Source organism: Trachemys scripta, chromosome 13, assembly GCF_013100865.1.
Source record: "Trachemys scripta elegans isolate TJP31775 chromosome 13, CAS_Tse_1.0, whole genome shotgun sequence".
NCBI classification, from domain to species: Eukaryota; Metazoa; Chordata; order Testudines; family Emydidae; genus Trachemys; species Trachemys scripta.
In genome coordinates this window covers 5,745,194-5,756,928 of record NC_048310.1, presented here as the reverse complement: position 1 = coordinate 5,756,928, position 11,735 = coordinate 5,745,194, and the positions used below count along the sequence as shown (strand labels likewise).

The 11,735-nt window shown below is 58.0% G+C and overlaps 1 protein-coding gene across 1 annotated transcript; it reads right to left on the bottom strand.

The window, feature by feature from the left end:
* Positions 1–454: 454 nt before the first annotated feature.
* On the bottom strand, positions 455–10,471 carry LOC117886699 (cytochrome b-245 light chain). The gene is made up of 6 exons (XM_034788721.1): positions 10,212–10,471; positions 5,257–5,326; positions 4,360–4,434; positions 3,031–3,114; positions 1,841–1,922; positions 455–1,091 (listed from the first exon to the last, which is right to left on the bottom strand). The coding sequence occupies exons 1-6, from the start codon at positions 10,267–10,269 to the stop codon at positions 900–902; spliced, it is 561 nt and encodes a 186-aa protein (XP_034644612.1). The 5' UTR covers positions 10,270–10,471; the 3' UTR covers positions 455–899.
* Between the last annotated feature and the right edge of the window lie 1,264 nt (positions 10,472–11,735).

Genomic DNA, 11,735 nt, shown 5'->3' with positions numbered 1-11,735 from the left:
CACCCCCAGCCCCCTCAGGCCGCCAGCAGAGGAGGAGGGTGGACCTGGGGTTCCCAGCCAGCACTGGAGCTGGGTGCGAGAGACACCCTCTGCAGGGACCACACTCAACTGCCTCACAGCACCCCCTGCCTACAGGAGCCCCCCCCCCCATAGAGATCCCCTTGGATGCTAGCAAAGCCAGAGCCAGGGGAGCAAGTGACCACTTCAGGCAGCACCCTGGCAGGCTGAAAGGGGCTCTCCTTGTAACCCGTGCTTTGAGGCTGGCCATGCCGACAGCAGCTGGCGTCTGAGGAGACGCAGGGGAGGCGCGGATGGGATGCCCTGGTACTGGAGGGGGATGGGGCAGGGTCCGGGCGTCTCAGCACCAACAGCACAACAAGGCGAGGCGCAAACTGCAAGGCCTGGGGGGGTCCCGCCTTCCTGCACAACCCACACCCCCTCCCGTGCAGCGAGATCCGAGATTGCTTCACTCGTTTTATTACGGTATCAAAAGGAGACAACCCAATGAAGCGATGCCATTCAGCACGACCATGCCCCCATCCAGGGGAGGGGCCCAGCAGGAGCCAGCCACCCCCGACTCCCCCACATCCCAATGGGCAGAGTGGGCCCCACACCCCTCCACTGTGCAAAGGAGCACCGAGGCTGCTGGGCTCTGTGATGCCGGGGGGTCCTGAGGGGGCTGTAGTGTGAAGGGGTGATGGGGAGAGAACTGGGCTCTAGAGCTGGGCGGGGGGGAGAACTGGCTGTCCAGGGGGGATGGGGAGCAGGCTGGACCCTGGGAGGGAGCATCTGTGAAGGGGGCATGAGGCTACGGAGCTGGCAGTGGGGGCGCCCGGCTGCAGGCAGAGTGTGCTCAGTGCCCGACTCCCTCCTGCCGGGCAAAGCGCGGGGCTGACATGTTACTCGGCCTCAACGATGACCGGGATGGGATTTTCCTGGCTGGCCTCCTCCGCCGGCTGCTTCTTGCGCGTTTCTGCGGGCGGCCGCGGCGGGGGCATGGTGGGGGGCTGCTTGATGGTGCCTCCTCCCACCTGCGGCCGCTCCTGGGGCTTCTGCTCGATGGGGTTCCACTCCTCGCCGCGGATCGCAGCCTGCAAAGCAGCCCCCACAGGGCAGTGAGAGCCGAGTCACCCCTTCCCGTCCCCCCCTTCAGAGAGCTTCCCTCAGGCCCAGGAACCCGTCCACACAGACACAGCTATCACCCCCCACCACCTCCCATTCACACAACGGGCGCCTCTGCTGGCCAACCTAACTCGATGCACCCTGGAGGTTTTTAGGGACCCAGAACGCTCAGCATTCGAGTTAGCCAGCAGGGGGCACTCAGCGCCTGGCAGAGAAACTTCTCCGTCAGACCTAGGGAAAGCAAAGGAGGTTATTGCATCTCTTACCTTCCACCTGGCACCCTGCCAGCTCTGTACAAATATTAACTAATTAACCCCTCGTGGGGGACTGTAGCTAAACACCATCCAGTTTATTGATGGGGAAACTGAGGCATGCACCGATCCGGTGAGAAGCAGTGGCAGCTAAGACACAAACCCAGGAGTCCCAGTCCCCTGCTCTAATCACTAGACCCAGAAATGGAACCCAGGAGTCCTGCCTCTCTCATGCTGTAACCACTAGACCACATCACTGGGGGGCAAATACATTCCTATCAACTATATCCCTGGTTAAAGCAGAAGCAAACAAAAGATGATGAGAGGCGTGAAACATGCCGGGTGAGTCGAAAGACAAATGGTGCCTGGTTTTCTGAGAATGGCACCAAGCCCCCAAGCACCTGCTCTGTAGGAATAACCCCCAGAGGGCTAACAAGGTAGGTGAGGTGACAGCACTGGGCACTTACCAACAAATAGATGCCACTTGCGATGCCCAAACACGCCGTGCCCAGAATGGTGGATAACAGGAAACCCGCAGGCACTGCAAGACTGAGCGAGAGAGAGATTTAACTCCAACCGAAACCTTTTTAAGACAAGCCTCCAAATAAATTAAGAGCAAAGGTTTGTGGGTAACGCAAGAGGGGAGCAAAGGTCTGTGGGTAGCGCACCGGGGAGCTGGTTCTCTCTGTGGATTCCGATGCGTTCCGCAGAATCCAGGCTTTTGTTCACCCAGAAATCAAACGTTTCCTCAGCTGGCAGGTCAAATCCCTGGTTCTCTCTGTGGCTGGCCAGACAGAAAGAGCCTGTCTGCTATGGGGGAGATGGTGCCTGGCACAGGGGGCACAGGGACAGGCTGGGTAGGGTGCCAACCCCAAATCTCCAGCGTGGGTTTAGCAGGAACAGTTCACTGCCCATTCCTGGATTCTCCCTGCTGTAACCTTTGGGCGATTGGAGCAGATTCTCCACCCCGGGCTCAGAACCAAACCCAAGCCCCGCACACAACCTGGGAGAATTCCTGAGCGGGCGGAGCAGTCCGTTTACACAAACTCCCTGTGAACTGAAGCTGGGGAGACACCCGCCACTTGACATCCAGGAGGCAGGAACAGATACGAATCTAGCCCCTGCCGAGAGCAACGGGTGGCTTCCCATCCCCAAATCAACGAAACCGTCTCATGCTTCCCATTCTGAAGGCTGGCAGAGCACATCCCAAACTCCATGCAATGCACACAGCCCCACTGAAATGCAGCCACCTCTGGGGTGGAGGGCAGCAGCTCACTGCGGCACTCTGTGTTGCATAACAGTAGCGGAAAGGGAAAACTTTGGGCCAGATCATGGGAGAACCGCTGCTTAAAAACAAAGAGACAGGGACAGTGCACACAGGCGCTCTCATTCACCCAGAGCAGTCGTGGGCTCAGATCGATGTTGGAAGGGTGACGGTTACACTGACCCCATGGTGAGAGGGGATGAGGGATTTCAAACCTGGTGCTTACGAAGAGAAGCCATCCCCGCTGGCTATGCACACCCTCTCGGTGCCGCCACTCGATCCAAGCCGGGCCTCAACTCGGGATCAGGCATATGTGTACTGAGACCTGGTTAAATGTAACCCCGGGTAGGAGCTGGCTGTGGAAAAGGACACGGACACGGACACCGGACTTACGCAGCATGCAGGATGGCCCGGACGTAGTAATTCCTAGTGATCGGCCCAAAAACCTTCACCACGGCTGTCAAGTACTTCTGGCCACTGCATGGGGCGGAAAGAGAAAGAGAGAGAGAGAGCACACAGGGAAGGGGGGGTCAGAAAGGCATGGGATTCCCACAGAGGATGAGGCACATGACACAGAAGGGCAGCCCTCCCTCTGCTCCCGATCACATGCCCCAATCTGCCCTGTGCCACGCCCCTCTCTCTGCCCCCTCTATCCTGATCAGGATCTAACATGCTCACCCAGGCAGTTGAAAACATTGTGGGAGCGCAGAAGTCTCCTCCCACCTGATCACCAATGACCAGCGAACAGGGCAGTGAGCTGCAGCCCCTGGCACTCTGGGGATCTGAACTGCGATGTGACAGGGAGTCAGACAGGGCACAGAAAACCCTGCTGCTATGGAGGAAGTCAGCACCCTGGACATGAGGCTGCAGGGCTGCGATACCCAGAGACCCCAGCCCAGTTCGGCCACTCCAGCTCCCTTATGACTTCCTCTCCAAAACCCCAGCAGAGCCCCTCCAGCCATGAATTTCAGGGCCACGACTGCATTTGGAGCTTTTTAACCCCAGCCGAGCCATGTTTCACTGCCATGGAAACGCCCCACTGCTGGCAGGGTGAGACCTTATCTAGCACGCCGTCCTACTGGCGGAATAAAGCTGTTCAGCCATGTGTCATATCCCTCATACTTCTCGGAGATTCTCCTGTAGTTCAGACTGGAGACGTGCTGTTGGAGCAGGAAGAGGCACGTTTTGGCCCTTCTAGGCCTGAAGAACATAGCAATTGCCAGACTGGATCTGACCAGACGTCCAGCTAGCCCAATAACCTGTCTTCCACCGGCACCAACTGCTTCAGAGGAAGGGATGAGAAACTCCATAGTGGGCATTAAGGATCACCCCGTCCATAGGAGAGAGTTCCTTCCTAACCCTTGTCAGTGAGTTGCTGGCTAATGCCCTGAAGCATGAGGATGTATTGGGTTTTATCCAATCTAATCTAACCATGGATGCTCTTTCCAAGCCTGCCCATGTCAAAATCCATTTTTTAGGACCCTGCTAAGCTGTTGGCCTTCGTAACATGTTGCAGTGAGTTCCACAGGTTACTTATCCATGGCTTAAGACACCATTTCCTTTCCTCAGCTTTGAGCATATTGCCTCCGCTCTCCATGCCATTCCATTGCCAGGAGGGGCCGCAACAGTCAGTTTGGGCCTGGACTGAAAGCCAGAAAATCCCCTTTGTGAGATCACCCTCCTCCCCCCGACAGCTGGAGGCGAAGGCGGGGGAGTACTTACCATCTCTCCATGGTGGAACCCTTTTTCCGCTTCCCCCGGGGGTACTCCAGCAAGCAGATGAAGACCCCAGCCGCTCTAAGAGGACCAGTCAAGGAAAATAGCTTCTCAGTGCCCAAACCCCCTTGGTCTATGCTGCCTATCTGGAGAGCCCATAACGTACAGCACAGACCCACAAGGTCAGGAGAAGCCTTTTTCAGACTCCCTCCCACATCCGCTGCCTGGATGGGACCTCGACGGCAGCATCCACCCTGGGGAACTTCTGCGGTCAGCTGCAGCAGCCTAGGACTGGCCCGTCAGCCCATCAAATCCATGATCCCACCTGTGGCCGTGGACAATGCCTGATGTTCCAGAGGGACACAAGAAAAAGCCCATAATGCTGGCCAGCTAAGCAATGACAGGCAGAGGGTAACAACAGCTGACTGACCCCAGCAGGCGGAAGGGAGTTTGCCCCTGAAGCGTCAGGATTGGCTACCTCTGCTTTAGCACACAGGACCACAAAGGTTATCAACCAGCGGACAATTCCCCAGCCTCATTACAAACCCAGCCACGGCGGCTGGGCACTTCAGCGCTTAGGCCATGGAACTCGGCTAGTCAGTTTCACTGTTTGTTTATAGTAAGTTCCGCTTCTGGGTTCCAATACACTGTCCCCAAAGCGGCTGCTTTTGGGTTTCTAGTCCCGTAGGGGGAGAGGGGTTGAAATGCCCCACCCCGATTTCTTCATTTTGACTTTGTGACATTGCGAAAGCTTTTCCAGCAACTCTCAACCTCTCGACAGCCGGGTCCCCTTTTAAACCATTGCTGTGGTGAGCAAAGCCAGGACGCCGCAGCCTCCGGAGATCTTCCCCCGCAAGACGCCTGGGGAGCCCAGGGACAGATGGCGGTTCTGGGAAAGGATACATGGCATAGGCAGCAAACGGCCATCCTTTGAACTGAGCAGCTACCGCCACAATCCCTCCCGTCACTAGAACTAAGAGACAAGGGAGAGAGAGGGAGGAGGTTAATAAACCAGAGCGAACGTCCCCACACTCTGTCCTCGTGGTACCCAAGAGCTGAGCTCCTCTGAGCCCGGAACAGGCTCTGTCCCCATGGTACTCTGCTCCAGAGCGATAGTTAATCCCAGGTCTAGCCATTCATGGAGCGCCCCACACGCCACGGCAGGTCGTTTCTATCTGTTTACAGAGACACAGTTCTCATGCATTAGAGAAACAGCCCCCAACACGCCGCACACCTCAAACTGCCCCCGCTGCTGCTCCCTCCCCCGGCCCGTATCACGCCACTGACTGAGCCTGGGGAAGATTTTAAATCAAAGCCTCTCCCCGGGAGGTAAGAGCTGGAAACAGGACCCAACCTGAGAGGGTTTTTGCCATCCGGTGACGCCAAAAGAGGTCACCTCAACTTGTGACAAATTTAGCAGGAGAAATAGGGTGACCAGATGTCCTGATTTTATAGGGCCAGTCCTGATTTTGGGGTCTTTTTCTTATATAGGCTCCTATCCTCCCACCCCTTGTCCCGATTTTTCACATTTGCTGTCTGGTCACCCTAAGGAGAAATAACAATCCAAACACACTCTGGGGCTCAAGCCAGGTCAGTTGGACACTCATTAGAGCTGGTCTTTGCACCAGGGAGTCTGACACCACAAGCGCCGCTGTTTGGTCAGTTACACTCCAGCCTCTGGCCTGGCCATGGCATTTCAGCACAGCCCCAGCTATGCTGGTTTCAATTCCACTTGAGCCAGCCACCACGGACAGGAGAAATCACCTGCAAACCACCTTCAACCGAAGCTGAAGGACGGATTTAAAGGTAAGAACGCCGCCTGGGAAGAGGGCACCATGCGTAGCTGCGTCTGGCACGCTGGGGCGGGCACGCGTCACTGCAAGGGAAAGTGACACCGAATGGCCTCGGCTGGAGCTAGGGTTGGGGTGAGGCGGTAGGAGGGTGAAGAAGGATGAACATGGGTGAGAGTTACGGGGAGCACTCAGCCGTAGGCACCAGTGGAAAGGGCCCCTTGAGAGGGCATCAGCCCCAGTTACTGCAGGGACTCCGCAGCACATCGCATCAATACGCTAACCCAGTATTACAGTAACCATCGCTGCATAGGCCCCTGCCCGGAAGTAAGTCCTGCCCAGAGCCAAGCATTGAACCCAGCTGGATTCTTCACCAGGGAAAGGAGGAAGAGACTTCGCTGGTTACCCAGACGCCCTGGCTGGGAATCAGCAGGGGGGACTTTCCCAGGTGTTACAAGAAGCCACCAGCATAGCCAGAGCCTCGCCAACTCACACAGCAAGAGCACAGCAGAAAACCCCACTCCCAGCGAGGATACAGCTGCCCTGTCACAGTAGCTGGGACCTGAATCTGCCAGACAGCAGCAGCCTGGCAGGGCATGTTCACATTGCCCTAAAGCAGAGCCAGTTTTGCAGGAGTGGTCCCCTGTGAAGGTCACGCATCCATGGTGACCTGGGCAGGAATGCAGCTCTCGCTCTGGTCAAGCCAGTCCAGAGACGGCTTTTTAAAGCCACAGCTAGTGCACCTGGGACGCCCACTTTGCACTTTCCCATCAGCCAGGCAGAAGTGGGAGCAGAGGGACAGAAGTTGCCTGGCTCTTTCTTCACTGGACTAGACACGGGCCAGCATATTTGGCGTGAAAGCCCAGAGCCAGCCAGAGAGGAGGGTTTAGGTCTGAGGGAGGATGTGCTACTCACAGAGGCAGGCCCAAAGTTAAGAAACTTCCTTGTTTCCTGCACAGCCCATCACATTCTTTCCTTGCTTAAAAAAACCAAAACAAATGCAGCCTTGACATTCTCAAAGCCTCTAGCGGAGGCGATTAACCTGCCGCGCAGCATCCGCTGGAGGGAGCGATTTCTAGCTGAACAAACCGAACAGCCAGGATCCAGTCACTGGATTCGGTTCCTTTTAGACTAACAGACGCTTCGGGATTTTTCGTGTCTAAGCAGAAAAAAATAAGCCCAAAAGGCCCTAGGCTCAATAAATAGTTTAATCTACCCCCATCTTCAACCCTCTCCAAAACCTGGCCTGACTTGTGAGCCTGAAAATGCAATGCTCCCTGCCCCCATTGCATGTTTTGGGGCCTTTCTTTGAACTCGTTAGGCGTGTCTAATTTGCAGTTACCACAGCAGATCCCACAACTCAGATACTGACATGCACACATCGCTAATTAGGCGCCAATCACTAATTAGGTACACTGCCACGCATAGTTACCCAGCTAGCAGGTGGAAGGATTAAAGGCCAAGTGCTATAACCACGCCGGCTTCAAGCCGTAAACCAAATCCTAAGTGATGGATTGAGAAGCAGCCTTCCCTGCAGACAGGCAAGTCCCTCACTGCCTACTACAAGGCACCTTGTGCTGAAGCATCTGGCGCTGGCCACTGCCAGAGACAGGCTCCCAGGCCAGCTGGCCCCTGCGTCTGATCCAGACTGGCAATTCCTACGCGCCTGGCCCACCAGGCGAGTATTTTGCATGCAGCGTTGCACATTCGCATTTATCAACTGGCCATTTGCGGGTTTGAGTTCCAGGCTGGTGCTGGCCTGGCAGCTCCCAGCTCCTTCATTTATCCCCAGCTACTTAGCTCCACGCTCGCGTCCCCATCGGCACAACCTGGCGGCACCACCATGGAGGTGGCAGGAGACACAGGGTACCACACCCCAATCAGGAGGCGGACGGCAGTCTGCATAGGCAGAACTGAGCTATCTTAGACCCAACCAGCTCACTACAAATAGCAGCGTGGCAGTGGGTTAGATGCCCCGGTACGTACCCAGGGCCCAGGCGAGACAGTCCGTGGGAGGCTAGCCCATGATCCCGCCCCCCCTCGTTTCCCAGACACCCTGCTCTTTTTAGCAAGCGAGCTCAGCCCTGCCTGCCCTCCCAGCTGCAGTGAAGATATACCCTGAAGGTGAAATCCCAGTGCCAGCCTGGGTGCCAGGCTGACGGTGGATTTTGTGATGACGAGCTGTCCATGGGAACTAGACGGTAAATGTAACTTGGTGGCTACAATCACCTGATGGTAACAATACCCAGTAACCGAGAAGCAAAAGGCTCCCCAGCTCATCCCTCTCTTCCCACCAGCCCTCCCACCCACTCTCTCTCTCCTTCCAGTGAGTTCCCCAACAATTGAAGTGTCACAATGATGCTGTAATGTAGTTAGGTTCTTCTCTCTGGCCGCAAAGTTTGCAACCACGTCACAGCTGGGGGGTGCCAGCAGGGCAGATCTAGTTAATTTATATATTGGAGCAGTGGTTCTCAACCTGGGGCCTGTGGGCCGCAGCAGTGTGCTGACGGGGCTGCATGTGACATCCTCGGGGCCAGACAGGTAATACTGGATGCAGCCCGCAATGAGAAATAGGTTGAGAACCACTGCATTGGAGGGATCCCAGCTCCTAGCTCGAGAACACTTTGGAAGAAAAAAATCCCTGTACAAACACTCTTCCCAAGGGACTCAGCCCCACGCCGGGTGTCAAACTGAGGCCTGGCTCCACTGCCATGTGTTACCATATCCCTGTGTCGGCATTCGCAGTGTGAACGCTGCTATCCCAGGATAAAGGTGCCGTAGCAGTAGGGGGATTTCTTTCCCTTCCTGCGCAGGAAAGCGATACTGGTTCCAAGCACTTTTGTCCTGGGATAACGGCATTCAAGTTAGGGGGCTGAACAGCAGCTCTCTCATGGGAGCAAGTCCCCAGAGAAACCCAGTTCACTCAGATTTCTATAGAGAAGTGAAGTTGGTGGCGCAAGCCCTGTACCCACTCTGCAGTGGGAGTTTTCATGCACATTTTATCACCAGATGCTGATCAGGCCAATGGAAGAGACTCATTAAGCAAGAGGAGAACAGAAGAAAAACAGCCTGGACGCTTCCTTCCCCTTTTTATTCTTTTCACTTCCTCAACCTCGGCCTCAGCCACTGGGGATGCCCCGCGCTGCAGGGTGATGGATGCTTGCCCAGGCCCCGTGAGGCTGGTACTGGGGAGGAGACTGGGTCTCCGGGGGGGAACACAGCAGCTTGGGAAATACCAGGATGAGGAGTGGGCATTGCTCATCACAGACCCTGCAGGGCAGGGAGGGTCCCTCCCCCAGGAATGACCCTGGGGAAAGGCAGCCACTTCAGACCTTCTCTTAAACCCTACCCCCCCACCCCTGCCCCACAGCCATCCCTCCCATACCCCCTCCCCAGCTCTCCTTCCTACCCCCTTCTCCACCCCACCCCCAGCTCCCCTTAGCCCAGTTTTCACCCCCAGATCCCACCTACTCTCCATCTCACCCTCTTCCCTTCTCCCCCAGCTCAGTTCCCCTCCCCTAATCCCTGATTGCCCCCCAGCCCATCTCCTTCCTGCCCACAGCTCCCCTCTGCCACCCCCCCAATCACCCTCCCAGCTCCCTTCTCCTAACCCCCCAATCACTCCTGCCCCACTCCCCTGCCCCCCTCCTCCAACCACCTCCCCAGCTCCCTTCTCCTAACCCCCCAACTGCCCTCTCCTCTGGCCCCCAGCTCCCCTCCTCCAACCCCCCACCCAATTCCCTTCTCCTAATCCCCCAATCACCTTCTCCCCTGGCCCCCAGCTCCCCTCCTCCAACCCCCACCAACCCCCCACCCAATTCCCTTCTCCTAATCCTCCAATCGCCCTCTCCCCTGGCCCCCAGCTCCCTTCTCCTAACCCCCCAATCACTCCTGCCCCACTCCCCTGCCCCCCTCCTCCAACCACCTCCCCAGCTCCCTTCTCCTAAGCCCCCAATCGCCCTCTCCCCTGGCCCCCAGCTCCCCTCCAGTTCCCTTCTCCTAATCGCCCCCGCCCCGCTCCCCGGCCCCCCAGCGCCCCGCCCGGAGCGGCTCCCCCGCCCCACTCACTGAGCCCGGACGCCAGCGCCTGCTCGTTGGCCCACATGGCCCACTCGATGCGCCCCATGGCTGCGCTGCTGCCGGCCGGGGACACACTGCGCCCCGCCGCCGGGAACTGGCCTGGCCCCGCACGGCTCGGCTTCTGCCCGCCCCGCTGCTGGCCACACCCCCGGGCAGCCGGACCCCCGCCCCCGCCCGGGGACAGGCGCCAGCCCAGCCACGGGCGGGGGCGATGCGGCCCCGGCCCTCGGTCCCCGGCGAGTCGCTGCTTCGGAGGCTTTAAAACCCGCCTTCAAAGAGGGGAGCGGGCCCGGGGTGGCGCCAGCTGGGGGCACCCGCCCTAAGCGCGGGGAAGGGCAGGGCTCAGCCAGCCCCCGGCCACACCGGGGAAACTGAGGCACCAAAGTGAAGCGACTGCAGGCTTTCAGCCAGCCACCTGCAGGGGTCTGGAGGGGATTTCCTTCCCCCGCCCCACCCCGGTTTTGGTTTTGTTTTGTTTTGTTTTGTTTTAATCCCCTTCCTCTGAAGCATCAGAGATTGCCGGGGCTGGAGACAGGACACGGGGTGGGCTGGGGCTGGAGACAGGACCGTAGGGAGGGCCGGGGCTGGAGACGGACCGTGGGGAGGGCCAGGTCAGACTGGCAGGTGGTTTTCACCTTCCTCTGCAGCATGTGGGTGTGGGTCACTTGCCCGAATTATCTAGGTGTATCACACATCTTCCTGCCCCTGGTGTGTGTGTGTGGGGGGGGGGGGGGCGTGGGCTCAGGCACTAGTGCACCCCACTCAGTCCCCGCTTGTCCCCCCCCCACCTCCCTGCAGTACACTGGTCTCAGTTCAGTTGTTGCATTTAGGGTGGGGGGGCTGGAGGGGGTCAGTGGTCCCTTCCGGCATTAAACACGGTGACCGTATGACCCAGCATCACTCGTGGAGGCAGCGCGAGGACCTGGAACGGGATCCAGCACGCGGGGCTTGCAGGGCCTCATCTAACCTTTAGGCCGACCTTCCTCAGGTAGGGCGCAACAGGGAAGCAGGTTGTTTGGAGGGCACATTCCTTGTTACTTGTGCTCTTTGCATTCAGCAGAAACCGGGTGCAGCGTAGGGACCGTGAGCCGTACCGCTTGGCAAAAGGCCCAGCAGGCAGGGCTGTAGGAAGACGACCGCGCTCAGGCAATCTCGCAGCATTTCACCTAGGAGGCTAAAGCTGGGGAAACCGAGGCACAGAGACCTGCCCACACTCACAAAGCATGGCAGTGGCAGAGCAGGGACTGAACTCAGGTTCTCTGCAGGCCCAGCCCTGCTCACCCACAGCAGCAGGGGGAGAATCACTTCACTCAGGCCGGGACAGCTGAGATACAATTTGCGTGAAGGCCAGGAGCCCAAGGCAGAGGCACCTGCTGCCCGGTTCCCCTTCTCCAGCCGGGTGGGGAACGAGAGGAAAGCGGCTGGGTGTCCAGACCCGCTCAGACGCCAGCAGAGCCCTGCTCCTGCTCTGGGGGTGAGGCACGGGGAAGGACCCTTGGGCCCGGCCTGAAA